Genomic DNA, 18,863 nt, shown 5'->3' with positions numbered 1-18,863 from the left:
ACGTGTACTGGAAAGGGGAAAAAAAATTCCAAATGCAGTGAAAATTATGAAAAAACGCATTTGCGCTGTTTTCTTGTGGGCTAGGATTTTACAGCTTTCATTGACATGTCTACTTTATTCTTTGGGTCGGTACGATTATGGGGATGACAAATTTGTATAGGTTTTATAATGTTATCATACATTTACAAAAATTAAAATCTCGTGTACAAAAATCATTTTTTTTGATTTTGCCATTTTCTGGCGCCAATAACTTTTTCATACTTTGGTGTATGGAGATGTGGGTGAGTGGCATTTTCGACTTTGGGCGTTATTTTCCGTTACAAAGTTAAACGCAAAAATCTTTTTTATATTTTGACAGATTGGGCATTTTCGGACGCGGTGATACCTAATGTGTTTATGATTTTTAATGTTTTATTATCATATTAATATTTATATCAGTTATAGGGAAAGAGGGTGATTTGAATTTTTAGGTAATTTTTAAGTAATTTTCCTCCTCATTCATTACAATGTGTATTTAGCACATTGTAATGAATGGGTTAAAACAGAAGACCCAAGGCTGTCATGGCGACGGAGCGCTGCTCCCCGATGACGTCACGGGGAGCAACGATCCGCAGCGATATGGCGGCGCCAGCGGACGATCGGTGAGAAAACACCCGCGATCGTTGTTAGAACAGATTGCGGGTGTTACCGGCTATGGAGAGGGATCGGCCCACGAGCCCTCTCCATGCTCCGGAACCTGGCTTCGCCATACTAGTACGCTACAAGTCGGGAAGGGGTTAAAGAGTTCTGTAAACAAAAAAATAAAAATTTTATGCCCATAAAATACATGGCGATGCAAAAGCAAGTTATAATGAGTTCTACATTCTGCAAAACAAGTTAACCATAAAAAATATAGATAAATGGGGTATCGCCGTAATCGTGGTGTGAAATATTGTAATTAATGTATAATAATTTATGAAAGTGCTTTTATTTTTATATGCTAGCTAACTGCTGAAACTAAGAGGACACTCAACTGTGGATGAAAACTGATAACACACTCCTGTGCAGCGAAATATGTATTTTGTTTCTGGGATGCCCATGTGATAATTTACTAACCAATGAACTATGGACATTACCTTTTTATCGTTAACTAACCAAGCCCAGGTCCTGCCCCACTGAAAGTTTCTGTATAATCCTTTGTGACAGAAGTAGAGCATTTCACATCTGCCTAGCCCTGCTTCTCCACAGAGATTGAGATATTATATCATACTTGGTCTTGGTGTAATTTCTTTAAGCTCACTTTGTGGATTTTCTTAGTAATTAGAGAACCTGAAGTTGTGTGGACAGGGGCAGAACTCAACAGCGGTGAGCCGTAGAATAAAGACACACTATTTTAATGGTACTGTGAACAGACAAAAAAAATGCTAAAAACAATAAACAAGAATTAATGATTTTAATTTTACCCACCACCAAGAAATAGTGAATAAAATCTCATTATTTGCTATTGACCCCCCCCCCCCAAATAATGTATCTGCAAAAAAAAAAAAAAGAAAAGAAATCCCCCATATGTCCAAATTACAAAAAAAAAAAAATACACATTTTATAGCCTTTAAAATTTGACAATGCAAATCTGCTCTGAATTGCGCTCCTTCCTTTCTATGCCTGTCTTTGTGCCTGTATCAGCAGTTTACCAAAACATATGAGGTATCCCCATACTCAGGAGAAAATGGGTATCAAACTTCTGGATTTTTTACTCATTTAATACATTGTGATAGTTGAATTTTTGTCCAAAAATAATGTATTGTCTAAAACAAATTAGTTTGTAAATTACACATCCAGTTTAACCCCTGTGAAACATCTAATTAAAGTTGATTTCTCATACATTGAGGAGTGTAGTTTCTAAAATAGCATAATTTACAGTTCTAAAGTTATAAAGTTATTTTGGGGCCATCTGAAAAAAATTTAAATTTTTGGCAAATTTCCATTTTTTTCATAACTAAACACAAAAGATATCATCAAAATGTTTCTATTAATTTGAAGTACAATGAGAAAATCTCAAAATACCCAAGTTATGTTAAAGTGTTAAAAAGAGGTATAACCTCTTACAAATAACAAACGGCAGATTTAAAAAATCAGGCTTGACCCCAAAATGGCTTAGTCACAAAGGGGTTAAACACCCGAGGGGGCCTGCCATTTTACATACTGTCAGACATTTTAAAGACTCAGCATTCATTTCACATAACTTTGTGTAGTGAAAACTAAAGTTTGGGTGGGGTTCGCCCCTCAGCACACAAAGACTTAGTGCTCGCTAGCACCACCTAGAGCAGTGATGGCAAACCTTTTAGATGCCGAGTGTCCAAACTATGACCGAAACCCACATATTTTTTGCAAAGTGCCGATTCAACCATTTAAGCAGTAACTTATTACTCCCTGCTCTTTTACATGTTTAAATTGTATAGGCACCTGAGGACACCAATACAGTAGAAATAAGGAGAAGAAGTTTGGATTATCATTGTAGCTTCCTTCTAGGGTTCTGGGCTGCCTTGGACTGCAGGAGGCCTTGAGTCCTGTCTGGCGAACTCTGTGTTGGGGTGATGGCCCAGGTGCCCATTGAGAGGGCTCTGTGTGCCACCTCTGGCACCAGTGCCATAGGTTCGCCACCACTGACCTAGAGGAAGGTATCCAGGTGAACATCTGGGCATTTTATTTATGTGAAGACAGCCAATGGTTCTACATTCCTTTGTGTGCTTACATCCAATAGTGTTGAATTTCGGGGGTGAAACCACCCAATAGTATTGCCTGCTTATGTACTTGCACGCCCCTTGCAGAGTGTGTTATGACTCTCCATATATGACTCTCACAAAAGACTATATAATTCGGAACTCACTTTTGCAACGTGGACGAGGATGGTTAAAGCCTCGTGAATCAAAAGACCCTTATGGTCATTTTTCCCTGATAGTAAGGTATCATTATATCTGGATTTAAAGATAGATAGATAGATGTGCTCTGACTATTATCATATGCGTTAATATGTGTTATGTGCATAATTAATTACATCCCTGTGGTTGGGGGGAGTTTTTTCAGGAATATTAGGTGATAGTGCCTGTTATTGCCCTATTTCCTAGAAACACCTGTATGAATGGAAAGGTCATACATTTAAATGCCTCAAAAATGTTTTAAGAAATTTGACTTCTAATGAAACCCATCCAACGCGGTTTAATAAAATAATAACAAATATAACAAATGCTTTACCCTTTCGGGAATTTTTTTTTTAAGGTGCTTGATCTTGCGACACAATTTTAAAGTTAAATCCCAAGCTCAATCCGGCAGATCGTCCGAGGGCTCATCCGCTCCCCGATTTCTGTCGCATGAAAGCCAGTGCAGCTGTGACACAATGCCCAGTTAAATACCTGTCCCAGCAGCGCAAATCACGAAAACGTCGGAAAAGTGCAGTCGCAGACCCTTAGTAAATAAGCCACACAATGTTCTAGAATGTGTGTGTATGCTGTTACCCTTCACTAGAAATAAGCCACATAGCAATATGCCTCCTTCACCATATTTCAAAGTAGCCACCTGCAATTCAACAGGTAGATTTTTTCCCCATGTTTTGACTATGGTATCCATAACTCTAATAGAGATTGGATAAAGTATCAGCACACATGCTTGATCGCTCATCTATTCAAACTCCTTTATGGTTGGGAAGGCGAGGAGGAACTTGGGGAAACATGGATAGTGGATGTTCTAAGAGGAAGAAGATGGACTCCGTTCACTCTGGATGGAGGAAGAGAGAAAAGGAGTTTGCTATGGCGCAACCTGGTTATAAATAAAGGCACCTTAAATGCCATTAGATAAAAAGTAATTTAAAACAATAAAAGACTGTATGATACAAAGACAATGCGTTTCATGTCACAACTGGACGCTTCATCAGGTTTATATGAGATTCTGCAATTTGTGCGGTTTTTAAATGCATTCAAGAGGAAGTGATGTCATAGGCGATTAGAGATATAACCAATCTTGTACAGACATGTACTATAACCATTAGTTCCAGACAACAAAATAACAAGTGTTTTTAAACATAACAGTGGGTCCTTAATATATCAAACACATACCATAAATATGCCACAGTTGCATGATATTGAGTCTTTGGAAACAATCACATGACCGGAAGTTTTGGTAGAAGATAGAACTCGTCGGGGATGAGTGGAACGCAGAATGCCGGAAGATAATGAAATCAATGACATGCACGCTGAAGAATCTGTGGTTTATTGATCATCACCCTATATCCTAACATTGACGGTTGGCAACGTTGGACAAGAAGTTTTATGTAAGGAAAAGGGAGGTGTGAATGGCAGAGGATTTGACGATGAGAGACTACTAAACTAAATGATAGTCTCATTTATTTCATTAAGATCATCTGGAATCAAAGTATGCATTTTGTAAATCCAATAAACTTCTCTTCTACAGAGAGTTTGGTATCGATTATAAGTACTTTCTGGGATAAAACATATTTCAATTGGCAAGTCATAGTAGTTTTAATCTGAAATTTTTCTTGTGTATTATTGGATATGAAATGAGTAGCCTTGTGATTAATATTCGGGCAGCAAAGACACAGTTTGTGGCCACATTTTTTTTTATCATTGGCATAGTGCCCACAGCATTAGTTGTTTCTTTACATGTTTTGTTATGTTGTTTTATCTGGCTCGGGGCTAGAATATTCTTCAAGGTAGAGGCTCGTCGGTAAGTTATTAATGGTTTTGTGGGGATGAGGGTTTTGGGAATTTGATCTTTTTGTAAAATATGCCAATGTTTTCTTAGTATATTGGATATTTCCCTAAAGTTAACATTGTATCTGGTTATGAAGTTTAATGGGTTGTCATTTTGGTGTTATTTTTAGTGTCGGGAATATGGTCTGTCAGAGAGTTTTTTGACAAACACTCCTGCTGGGTCAACGTACTGGTTCTGTGGTACGCTTGTTTCAGAATTCTTATTGGATAGCCAGCCTTTTTCTATGAATCGTTTCTTCAGGGTAGCAGCTTGTTCTCTGAAAACCTGGGGATCCGTACAGTTCTTCTTTCTAACTCTCTTATATTGGCTATAAGGGATGTTATTCTTCCACTTTTTAAAATGAGAACTCTCATAATTGAGGTAGCTATTAGTATCTACTTTAAAAAAAAATGTGGAGGTGAGGATAGAATTATTTCTGGTGTAAATTGTAAGGTCTAGAGATGTAATTGAGGTTTCCTGGTGTTCTGCAGAGAAGGATATTCCCTAGTTATTGGAATTGAGGTACTCAGTAAAGGATTTTGCGGTAGGAAGTGGTAGGATTGCTTTCTAATTACCGTTTACTGTACTGATTTTAACGGTTGTCATGCCTTTTCTTGGATTTTTGCATCTCTATTTTCTCAGGTTTTCAATAATTTTCCCTTTGTCATTTCTCATTATTACACAATTTAATTTATGTACATCTTTGGCTTGATTTCTTTGCAAGTGTGGATTGGATCAATTATAAATATGTCATATCAATAGCACATTTATAAAGATATTTACTTAGAAAATCGGTGATAAGTTAAATAATTAATTCACCTGATGTATATATACATATACACTTGCTTGCTCTTTCAGCAAGCTTATATGTTGTCCAATTATCTACATGGCTGATTAAGACATCCGTATTTGAAAAGCCATAGGCTCCCATGGACCCTAGGCCCAATGAGAGCTACAGAAATATATTATACTCAACTACTGGATGTTAAAAGTGTGTTAACAGGTTCATCTACAAAAGAAAAACCGGAAGCAAAAGTTCAGTAGAGTTGTGCAGCAAATAATTCATATATAGGTCCTGTATGGGGTGAGTGCTGTTTTTATTCTACATGATTCAGGAGGACCATATGTCACTTTAAAATTAAGGGGAACTATTTATTTTAGTTACTGTTGAATCAGGGGTGCACAACCTTTTTTGGTCTGAGGGCCGCACTGCCATACTGCTACCCGCCAAGGGGGCTTGCACTTTTAACCACAACACTAGATGCGCCACAAACCAAAGTACCCTCCAGAAACTACTACTGCATAATAATGTAACCTAGATCAGACAGAGCACACTACAATACAACGCACAAAGAAGACCAACATAATGATGATGTAAAGTTTCTGAATCCATGCAGCAGGTAATAATTGCAAAATGACTGGCTGCACACAGGAGCTTCTCATAGACCAGAGTACTGCAGCCAGCCAGTTATTCTTACTTATTATCTGCTGCACAGGGCTGATTCTTGCCTTTTTGCTACCCAAGGTAAAAACTGAAATGCCGCTCCCCTACTAATTTACTGCCCCCTATGTCCCTATGTACAAGAATATAACTGCTATAATACTGCCTCCTATGCACAAGAATATAAACTACTACAATACTGCCCCCTATGTACAAGAATATAATACTATAATACTGCCTCCTATGTACAGGAATATAACTACCATAATACTGCCTCCTATGTACGAGAATATAACTACCATAATACTGCCCCCTATGTACGAGAATATAACTACTATAATACTGCTGCCTATGTACAAGAATATAACTATAATACTGCCCCCTATGGACGAGAATATAACTACTATAATACTGCCCCCTATGTACGAGAATATAACTACTATAATAATGCCCCCTATGTACGAGAATATAACTACCATAATACTGCCTCCTATGTACGAGAATATACCTACTATAATACTGCCCCCTATGTACGAGAATATACCTACTATAATACTGCCCCCTATGTATGAGAATATAACTACTATAATACTGCCCCCTATGTACGAGAATATAACTATAATACTGCCCCCTATGGACGAGAATATAACTACTATAATACTGCCCCCTATGTACGAGAATATAACTACTATAATAATGCCCCCTATGTACGAGAATATAACTACTATTACACTGCCCATATGTACAAGGATATAACGATTATAATCTACAGAAGAAAAATCAGCAAACACCATCCCCCTTTACTCTAGTTTGGTGAAACCAAGTGTAAAATCACAGTTGATTGTGCAAAGGACTAATTTCGCTGGCTACGGGTCTTGAAATGAATGTCCAGCAAAATTCTTCATAAAATCTTTTCTTTATCGAGTCATCATTAAAAGTTTGTGGCTAGACAAAGAGCCGACAGGTTTCAAGGGTAAACCCTCTTAATCATGGCTAATACTATAGTCTTAGACACTAATATTTAAAATAAAAGTAAGCCAATCACAAAACTTTTAGAGAAAACACCATATCCTCATTAATTCACATAGATGTCAATTGCATCACTATACAAATATAAAGATTGTTAATACATGAATAGCTGTTATTTACAAAACCAATAAAAAGAAATCAAGACTTCCCAAAAATTCATCCTTTGGGCTCCTAGTGTTGAGGGTAAATATCCAAAAGGCTTTGCGCTTGCAAAGCCTTTCTACTCAGTCACCACGCACAGGTGTGTTAATTTGTTCCAGACCAAAGAAAGAGTGCGTATGAGTAAGTTGTATGTTTGTCAATAAAATGACGTATGGCACCCGATACGCCACTATTTTTCTTTGCCACATCAGAAAAATGTTCACTTATGCGGTCCTTAATCTTACGTTTCGTGCTACCAATGTATCTAAGGTTACATTCTTTACATTCTATAAGATAGATGGCTTTGTCATGGCATGGTCTATTTTTATAGATTTGATTTTCTTCTTTTGTTACATCAATGCTTTTTTCGTGTACTTACACATGTTGTGTCTACTTCCAGCACAAGAAAAGAAATCTTTTTGGGATAACCATGTTTTGTTAGATTTTCTCTCAATAATAATTTCTCAATAATAGCTAGGTGATAAAATGTTTCCCAGTGTTTTACCACAACGGGAAACACATAAAGGCGTTACTTTAAAATGTATCTCAAGGTAGGATCAGGGTTTTAACATTGGCAAATATTTATAAATAATACAGCAAACTTCTTTATAATTTACACTCTATTTTGTGGAAAAAAAGATTGAGTTTGTAACCCCTTTATTCAATAAAAGTATATCTTCTTGTCTTAAATGTAGGGTACTACACTTCGCTCTATTTAACAACTATTTTTTTTTTATACCCATGGCTATGTAAGTTTTTAGCACTTCCTTTTGTAGTACAAAAGTGCTATCTCTAGAGCAATTGCATCACAACCTATGTAGTTAACCAACTGGGATTGACTTAATAGAATGAGCTGGATGACAGCTCGTAGCCTCCATAGGTCTCCATATGAACAGCTGCGAAAACGGGGTCCCTCTCTAATGTTAAATCTAGAAAGGATATATACTTTTCAGACAAGTCTCCAGTAAAACTGAGATTAAGTGAATTATTATTAACAAAATAATCCCAAAACGTGTTAATCCTGTCTTCTAGTCCCTGCCAAAGGACATAATCTATAAATCTTCCATACCAGAGTATATCTAGCATAAATGGATTAGCAGATATGTAGACGATATCCTCCTCCCACCAAGTCATGAAGATATTTGCTATAGAGGGAGAAAATCTTGACCCCATAGGGCAGTGGTGGCGAACCTATGGCACTGGTGCCCGAGGTGGCACTCATAGCCCTCTCTATGGGCACCCAAGTGCAGAGTTCGCCAAACAGGGCTCAAGGCCTCTTCCAGTCCCAAACAGCCGAGGACTCTAGAAGGAAGCTCCAATGATGATCCAAACTTCTTCTCCTTCTTTTTACTGCATTGGTGTCCTCGGGTGTCTATACAATTTAAACCTGTGACAGAGCAGGGAGTAATAAGTTACTGCTTAAATTGTCGCATCAGCACTTTGCGAAAAATACATGGATTTTGGTTGTCGTTTGGGCAATCAATGTCTAAAAGGTTTGCCATCACTGCCATAGGAGATCACTCAATCTGCAAGAAAAAGTCATCATTAAAACTAAAGTAATTAGTGTGGAGTAGATGGTCTACTGACATGATGATAAATTCTTTGAGCCCCTTATCATAACAGCTATATTTTTCCAAATGATGGCTAAGTGCTTTCATGGCTAAATGGTGAGGTGTACATCACATGTTAACCATATATAGTTATTCTGCCATTTAATCGGTTTCATGGTGTGAAGGACTGAAGAAGCGTATTAAAAGAAACCCAGAATTCTGCTAACTTGTGGTGATAAGTGGAAATCAACCAATTTACTAAGGTTCTCATTAAGAGAGACCACGCCAGCTATGATGGGTCTGAGTGGTGGTGGGGGGGATAGTTTTATGTATTTTAGGTAGCCCATGGAATACTGATGTGACAGGACATTCAGTTTAAAAAAAAAATCTAATCCTTTAATGGAAAGTACACCCACATGCACTCCCTCTTGTAACAGTTTAAGAAGTTTTTCACTAAACACATCCACAGAATTTAAGTTTCAAATATTTCTCATTCTGATTTAACATAGTGTAAATAGAATTTTCATAAAGATTGGAATCTAGCACTGCCAGAGCCTTCCCACTTATCTGCTTTCTGTAGAACAACATTAGTATTGTCACGAATAGCTGTCTTTTCTTTAAATTTTCTTTAATACTGTTAGTATCACAGCTATCTTCTAAAATCTTTAGTTCTTTCTCCACTAAACCGTGAAAATCCTCCAAAACTGTTCCCCTTGATTTTTTACGGTAAAATTTGGGGTTAGAAGTAACATATATCTATATATATCTGTATTTAGAGGTTTATCAAGTGAATCCTTCTCATGAAGATCCTTTAGCATAATAAGAATACTTTGTTCATGAAACAGTAGATTTCTAAACTCACAGCATTGTCCAAGTCATTGTTCACATTAGATTCAGAGTTTGAAACGCTGTTTGATGTATAGGCACAGCACGGAGTGGCAGCCTTTTACAGCAGATTCTGCTCACCTATGAGCTTATTCTTTCTTTACGTTATTTTTTTTTTCTACTTCTAATACTCTACTTAAGAGAGATTCAATTATGGATAATGGACTAAGGACTTGGACCCTTGCAATACTTTTTATAGACACCAACAAGAAAACAGGGGGTGAGGTCAATGGGCCACTGACCCCAATCCTCCCAAAGAGAGTAATACACCTACAAGAACCAAGAAAAAACCAATAATAGTGCAATGAGCCCAACACGTGTCGGGGTCATTGCACTATACCGACGGTCTGTATGTGATCTATTTACTTATATGCATAATATGTGGTTTTCCCTCTACTTACTATAGTATTTTTAGTATACTCATGCTAGAGTTATGATTTTTTGTATAGCTAGATGCCTTACCTTGGGCTGCTTATTACTTCTACCTTTTGCAAACTTTTTCTGGCATTAGTGTATTACTCTAGGGAACCCTTGCTGCTATATTCTAAGTTTACATCGGGTATTGTGCAATCTTATCTGTGTGTTGCTCCATTTTTGTTGTTATTAAATATGTATATAATAATAAAATGATATTGATTTTTTAACCACGAGGTTGTCTATATCTATTATTGTTTTTTTCTTGGTTCTTGTAGGTGTAATACTTTTTATAGTTTTTTCACTTAGAACTACAATGGCATCTGGAGAGCCTGTATGGAGCCGGGGGTCTATTGTCTACACTAGGGAACATTTGCTGGAGCTCAGTGACATGTCAGGGCAGCACGCTATCAGACCTGACATCCCCCAAAAACTGAGGAAAAGAAGGAGACAAGGATTTAGGGCTGGAGCTCTTCGGACAGCCAGGAAGAGACGTCAATTATGGGCAATAATGATGGAAGAACTGGTGGATGCCACTACTGCCTGTGAGGTCCTACAAGCTGCACTGAGCCAGCTGCAGACACTGCACCCCCAGGCTCTCTTTCTGGTGTGTAGAAATTTTAACCACGTTTGTCCAACATCTGCATTGTCAAATTTCACACAGTATGTATCCTGCAACACAAGGGAAAATAATACACTGGACCTTTTTTTTTTGACAACATAAAGGAGGCATATAAGTCTTCAGCCCTACCTCCCCTGCGGAGAGCAGATCACAACCTTGTGCAACTATGCCCTGGGTACCTACCCCTTGTACAGAGAGAACCAGCTGTCATCCACACAGCAAGGATATGGTCTGCGGAGGCTGAAGAGGTTTTGAGGGATTGTTTCAACACATCTATATGGGAAGAACTGAAGTATTCTTATGGGGATGACATTGACGGCCTAACACACTGCATAATGGACTATATTAACTTCTGTACAGAGAACATGGTACCCACAAAAATGGTGAGGTGCTTCTCTAACAACAAACACTGGATTAAACCTGATATAAAAGCTCTTCTTAAAGAGAAAAAGAGATTTTTTAGATTAGGTAACAGGGAGGATTGTTCAAAAGGAGCTGAGGCGACAAATAAGGGAGGGGAATTCCAGATACAACAGGAAGATAGAGGAGCAGATGAAACAGGAACTCATCCATGAGGTCTGGAAAAGTCTCAAATCAATATCTGGTCACAGACAGACAGTCTCTCAAGTTACAGCAGATAAGTAGAGGGTTAATGAACTTAATCTATTCTTCAATAGGTTTGATCACACACCTGCCCCTCCCACCTTACAGGCATCTCCACTGAGACAACAGTCCTTGTCATCAGGAAACCACTCTATTGTCTGCTCCACACTAAATGTCTCCCCCACAAGATCCCCTGCTGTTAACCCTCATCTCCAAATCAGTCAAAACAATTGTCAGTCATAAGGCTACAATGTGATCCTTACGAGTGCCCAGGTGAGAAGAGAGCAGAAAAGATTCAAAGTGAGCAAGGCTGCAGGACTGACCAGAAGGCATCAGTGCAAGATTACTCAAGACCTGTGGTGATCAGCATTGTGGTATCATTGCACATATGTTCAACATGAGCCTGAAGTTGGGAAGGGTACCATACCGCTGGAAGATATCTTGTGTGGTACCAGTTCCAAAAACACTTCACCCATCGGACCTTAACAGCTACAAACCGGAGGCATTAACATCCCATTTGATGAAGGCCTTTGAGAGGTTGGTTCTCGCACATCTCCGCCCACTAGTGAGATCATCTATGGACACCCTACAGTTTGCTTATCAGACAGGCATTGGTGTATATGCCATCATCCACCTTCTACATCGAACTCTCTCTCACCTGGTGAAACCTGAGAACACTGTGAGAATGTTCTTTGATATCTCAAGTGCTTTCAATACCATACAGCCAGGGCTGTGTGTGCACCTCTTCCTCTTCACATTGTACACAGCAGACTTCAGGTACAATTCATGTAGCTGCTACCTCCAGAAGTTCTCTCATGACTGATGCATTAGTAGGCCTCATTACAGGTGAGAACGACAAGGAGTACAAAGACATGATCAGGAAATTTGTGAACTGGTGCCAACAAAACCACCTTGGGATTAATGCTGGGGAGACCAAGGAAATGGTGGTGGACTTCCATAAGCACAGTCCTCCTTCTCAACCAGTGATTATCCAGGGGATGGACATTGAGGCAGTAAAGTCCTATAAGTACGTGGGTGTCCTCAACAATAAGCTGGAGTGGACAGAGAACATAAATGCAATTCACAGGAAGGGTCAGAACAGGCTATACCTGCTGAGGAGGCTGAGGGCATTTGGAGTGCATTTCTTAAGACCTTCTTCAACTCTGTAGTGGTACCAGCCGTCTTTTTTGGTGTAGTCTGTTGGGAAAAAGCTGGCTCTGTTCTGGGGGGTCTTCTTGACACAGTGCAGGTGGTAGCTGAGAGGAGGACGCTGTGTAAGTTGAAGTCTATTCTGGAGAATAGCTCCCATCACATGCACAAGACTGTGGTGGCATTGGGGAGCACCTTCAGTGACTGCTTCACCCCAAGTGTGAGAGGGAGCATTCAACAAACAAGGTCCAAACAGAAGTAACTTGTGTCCCCCCACCTAACCATCCCCTGTAAGTCCCATCCACAGACTGTATATCAAACTACCGATCATTGCTCGTCTTTTAATCCCCTTTTTTTCTTTTTGTTCATTTATCCCTAATATTAGAAATGTGCTGGACATTCATTTCTCCAAAGTGGACATTGCAATAATATTGCCTCTATGTACAACAAGAATAGAGCTACTATAATACTGCCCCCTATGTACAAGAATATGACTACTATAATATTGCTCCTTATGTACAAGAATATAAAATTGCTCTCCCCTCTCCACAGGGATCTTTTACTAATTTGTAGTAAATATTGATCTGTATGTTTTATACAAATGTTTTATGTCCCCCATTCATGGTCATGAAAGACACATGGGGGACATTCTCACTGAGCGCATTGCGCTGTGGGCCCTTCACTGCTGCAGCTTGAGGCAACAATAGCAGTTCATAAGCGTGAGATGCAGCAGTGATGGAACAGCTGGTTGAGGGAGATGTAGCGATGCACAGGAGACTCGTTCCTCAAGGTGAAAACTGAAGTGTCTATGGTACCTGTCCATTAGTAACTGCGACACTTGTGACCTACTGTCCTAACGAGTAGAGGGGATGTCATCTATTTCCACCTCAACCTCCACCAGACACTCCTATGCCCTATGTAACATAAATCTCATGCTACCTCAGCCCACAGCAGACATGCAGTCCCATGTAACAAAAACTCCATGCCACATAAACCTTTTTACCTCGTGTCACCCCTTCATTCTCAGATTGTTAGTTCTTGCAAGCAGGGCCCTCACTCCTTCTGTTGCTTATGAATGTTTGTGCTCTGTTATGTTTTATCTTATTTGTATCTGTCCCCTACGAGTTGCACAGCGCCACAGAATATGGTGGCACTATATAAACATTATTATTATTTAAGGTGTTTTCCCGCCAAACAGGTTAGGCCCTATCCACAGGATGAGACCCCAACAGATCACGAGGAGTCCTAGTTACCTCCATCAGACCCCTTGTCGCTCTCAGAGACGAATGGAGCAGACGACCACGCTTGGCCGTTCTGCTCCAGTCAACTTTATGGAACTGATGAAGATTGCAGAGCGCGGCCATCCACTCCATCTCGGGGAACAACAAAAGGTCCGATGGAGGTGCCTTGCTCTCGTGATCTGCGGGGGTCTCATCACTGAGACCCCCACCAATCAGCAAGCAGAGGATAGGGCTTAACTTGTTTGGTGGGAAAACCCCTTTAACATGATACGTCAGCCTGCGCCAGACACACAGTACCATGTAACATAGATCTCATGCCATGTCAACCCCTGCCAAACATGCAGTCTTATGTAACATACACCTCATGCTACCTCAACCCACACCAGACATGCAGCAAGTCCCATAGCAGCAATGCAGCTTTAGACCTGGAAGGTACCAGCAGAACTGGCTGGGAATCCCAGGTTCCATTGACCAAAGATCCCAGGTTCCATTGGCTGGGTTTACAAAGTCAAGTTTCAATATTTGCAGATTTTATTCTGAGGCCGATAGCACAGCATTACAGGGGGATTTTAGGAAGCTGGAGGAATGGGCTGAAATATGGTTGATGATGTTTAATGTAGAAAAATGTAGAGGTATCTACTGGGGCCATAGTACAACAGTCAATTACTTTGTAAAACTGCAGCTGAAAAAGACTTGGGGGTATTCGCGGATGGTAAAGTTAATTTTAGTGACCAAAGCCAAGCAGCTGTTACTAGAGCAAATACAATTATGGGATGCATCAAGAGAGAAAGATTCTCATTATAAGTTTTGCCCTTATACAAATCACTGGTAAGACCATACATGGAATATTGTGTACAGTTTTGGGCCCCAGTGTATAAAAAGGATATAGTAGAACTGGAATAGGTGTGGAGGAGAGCGACCAAGATTATTAAGGGAATGGAGCGACGAGAATACAATGAAAGATTACAATATTTGGGGTTGTTCAGTTCAGAAAACAGACATCTAGAGACAAAAGACAAAAGACAAAAAGAGACCTAGTTACAATGTGCAAATACCTTGAATGGGCAGTACGTGGACATCTCCAAAGATATTTTTATACACAGGCCTGTGACCAGGACAAGGAGCATCCTCTACACCTAGAGGAGAGGCAGTTCTACCATCGACCTAGATGGGTATTCTTTATTGTAAGGGCAGTAAAGACTATGGAACTCTCTGCCACAGAAGGTTGTTATGGTGGACTCTATGTACATGTTCAAGAGAGGCCTGGATGACTTTCTAGAGAGCCAAACTATCATGGGTTATGAGGAAAAATCATTCGCTAAGGTTAGACTTGATCGACTTGTTTCTTTTTCCAGCCTCATATACTATGATTCAGCTCACGCTACCTCAACCCAGTTGTGTTATAAATGACTATATATGTTATATGTTGCGCTCACAACACAGTTGTGTTATAAATGACTATATATTAATTATGAGCATAGTGTTGTTATCCATGCACGCAATACAAAGCCTGTTGTGTTTTAGTGCACATTGTGGGGATGTGCTGCATTATCTGGGGAACATTCTGCAGGAAGAAGTTTTCAAGTATCTCTGGACCTAATGGAGCAGATAATCACTAGCAAGTTGCTAGATGCCACATTTGCCTCTTTCTGATCAGTAGTGTACAGTAGTTAATGACTAACCTTCTAGTGAATGAGACAACTCTCAGCATGTGTAGGTGATTCAAAAAGTGTTGATTTGGGGTTGGAGGATTTTTATTTCAAGATTTTAAAAATTTATTCAAAATGATGTCGCATTCTCACCGTTTGGATATGGAGTTTCACAAAGTGTAAGGAAATCCACAATTTGATAATCCATTTCTAGGACTGCTGTGCTTTTTCCATGCATGACAGTTAAGCAAGGTCTTCTTCCAGCTGTATCATAGGCCAGACCCCCCGAGAGGATAATAAAAGGCTCCCTAAAACATAAGAGAACAAAATGGTGAACTGTAAAACAAAAGTAATATTAATTTAGGGTATTATAAAGCCACATTAAAAAATGCATTGTGTGACATAAATTAACATTGAAAACATAACTGCTGTTGTCATTTTGCAAAATAAATATTCTAAAAAAGTTGTAGTAGAGGTGTGCATGTATTACTCATCTCTTAACATTAAAAACACAGCTTGGCAGATTCCTAATATAGTGTGTGTCTATGGTGTTTGGCCTAATTCAAAACGACTGTAAATGAGCGCTGTGAACCACAAAACAGCAGCTAGCTAATGGCCTCCTTTGAGATCTAAGGTGATGGTCACAGTTCCTCTTATATACAGACAAAAGAAACTATTAACACCACATAAAACACATAAACCTGTTAAACACATGTCCAATTATAACCCTTCTCTAAGCACTGTGATTGCTCAATCTAACATGTAAAAAACTAAAGATAATTATTTTTGGTATTACAATGAGCTTTTCATAATAGTTCAACAAAGGCATCACTATACGGCTGGTCAGCAGGGTCTGAATGCTGGATAAGCAAATGTAGGCGATCACTTGGCCACCATTACTCAAGGTCTAGCAAAACACAGTGGAACGTAAGCCCTGACATCATATCCGAAGTGGAGTGGCATAATTGCTCAAGGATTTTCATTTTCTAAAAGGTGGGTTTGGAGAAAAGAAGTCTTGAGAATATTGAAAAGAAAACGCCTTTCCAACATTGGACGTAGTACTACATCATGGCAAGGATGCTAGAGGAATTGGCTAAGGGTATCAAGTAAGAGGTAAATTCCTGGACTACATTAAACCCAGATATAACTGGTTTCCCCATATGTCAAATTGTCCAGCAGTGGACATGTTTGTCTGCATGACGATCAATGAATTAAGAAAACTTCCACAGACATATGAGCATGATAATTTGAGTTTTGACTAAAGAAAAGCTCTGAAGGAATTAAGACAAATGAAAGATCCTTTTTAAACCGGCAGAAAAGGGGGGCAAAGTAGTGCTATGGCCAAGGGCAATTTATTAACAGGAAGCCCATCGACAATTGGGAGACCAAGAGTACTATGTTGCTTTGAAATATAATCCGACAGCAGCATACAAGGAACAACTAGATCTTATTCTTGTTGAAGCACTCAACAATAGGGTCAGTTCTAAGAAGACCAATGATGGTCGTGTGGTGGATTTTCCAGTGATGCTGACCTTAGACTTTTTGCCCAAGGTCCATAAAGATCTCACAAAGCCCCCGGGAAGACAAACTGTATCGGGCTATGACAGTTAGTTTGAGCCAATTTTCAAATTTATTGACTATTATCTGAGACCAATTGTTTAGAGTTTACCATCATATATACGGAACTCTACAGACGTCTTGAGACAAATTAATGGGGTCTCTTTGGAATCCAACATGTATTTGGTATCATGTGATGTTGAATCAATGTATACATGTATTGGATATGCAGTTGAATTATTTTCTTAGACAGTGGGGCACATTTACACCCGATCCGGACTGTCCGACGAGGATGAACTCTGCCACGATTCATGAAGATCATGTGCCCTATATCCTGCATGTGTCGCTTCCCCAATAAGGTCTGCCAGAGTTCACCATCTTGCGACACAATTTTGAAGTTAAATCCCGCGGTTTGCCCGAATCCGTCCGACTGCCGCACACCAATTTGTGTCGCATGAAATCCGACCCGATTGTGCAAAAATCTGATCGCGTGCACAAAAAACCCTTATAAATCCCTGGCCCCGCACGCAAAACGGAAATTGTCGGGATGTCCGACGGAAGTGCGGTCTGCAGGGCCCTTAGTAAATGAGCCCCAGTGTGTTCTCGATCCAGAGCTTATAAATTTACTCCTAAAACTAATGAGATTTGTGTTGGAACACAATTATTTTTTGCTCCGAGAAAAATACTATCTACAAGTTAGGGGAACGGTGATAGGGGTGACTTGTGCCCCCTTGTACGCAAACCTTTTTTTGGGCCTACGGAAGCATAAGAAGGTACAATATGCCATTGATATATCAAGTGGCCATGTGGTGTCATGGATGTGATTTATTGACAACATTTTGTTTGTTTGGCAGGACACCAGGGAGGCCTTGGATGACTTTTTACATCTATTGTACTTTAACGATTTGAACATCAAGTTAACTCAAGTTGTAAGCCAAAAAAGATGGAAGTTTTGGATATTGAGATTGTGGTGGGTGAAGATGGATTTCTGAATACATCAGTGTTTCGAGAAAAAAAACTGTGCTAAATGCTGCGACAAAGGGATTATTCCACAATGGATATCGAGTGAGCATACAAAAGGGAGGAAGATCGAAATTGTCTTTTGAGGGCCACGTGGCGGCTTCACTTCAAGCAGGTGAATAATTACTAAGCAGCTGTTTTATGAAAAATGGGTAGGGGTTCACTTGGTAACTCAAATATCTCAGTTGAAATTGTGTCTAGTGCAGCGTTTGGCCCAGAGCATTTTATCTTTAAAATCTGATCTAAAACCACTGCCGTCAGGAGGCGATGGTAAAACATGTGTCATGGTTCTGTGGTATGGTCACCTTTTGGCCCCTAATTGTGACATGCAACCTGGTTGGTAATCTATTGAACACTGATGTATGCAAAATGCACTTTATTATATGTATATGCATATAATAGATTCAATATATGGCGATTTAGTCTTTATTTTGTGTGCACTATGCACTCTTGTACAGTATATAGATATGGTTTTTACTACAGGCAGTCCCCGGGTTACGTACAAGATAGGGTCCGGAGGTTTGTTCTTAAGTTGTATTTGTATGCAAGTCGAAACTGTATATTTTATAATTGTAGATCCAGACAAAAAAATTTTTGGCCCCAGTGACAATTGGAGTTTAAACATTTTTTGCTGTACTGGGACCAATGATTATCAATAAAGCTTCATTACAGACATCTTACATAGAGTCATAGTCATAGTTTCTACGGTTGAAAAAAGACACTTGTCCATCAAGTTCAACCAAGGAAGGGAAGGGATTGGATGAGGAAGGGATTTAGGGGAAACAATTCTATATAACATAACCATCTATGTTATTTAGG

At 39.4% G+C, this 18,863-nt stretch overlaps 1 protein-coding gene across 4 annotated transcripts in view; it reads right to left on the bottom strand.

The window, feature by feature from the left end:
* STXBP5 (syntaxin binding protein 5) overlaps nt 1-18,863 on the bottom strand; it is a 468,111-nt gene that overhangs the window by 156,870 nt on the left and 292,378 nt on the right. For all 4 annotated transcript variants that reach the window (XM_072140931.1, XM_072140932.1, XM_072140933.1 and 1 more), the window contains one exon: nt 15,621-15,775. In XM_072140931.1, coding sequence (XP_071997032.1) covers nt 15,621-15,775 — 155 coding nt within the window. The remainder of the gene's footprint in view (nt 1-15,620; nt 15,776-18,863) is intronic.

This window comes from Engystomops pustulosus, chromosome 3, assembly GCF_040894005.1.
Source record: "Engystomops pustulosus chromosome 3, aEngPut4.maternal, whole genome shotgun sequence".
Classification (NCBI taxonomy): Eukaryota; Metazoa; Chordata; class Amphibia; order Anura; family Leptodactylidae; genus Engystomops; species Engystomops pustulosus.
The sequence above is the reverse complement of the archived record's forward strand: the minus strand, read 5'-3'. Positions and strand labels throughout refer to the sequence as shown.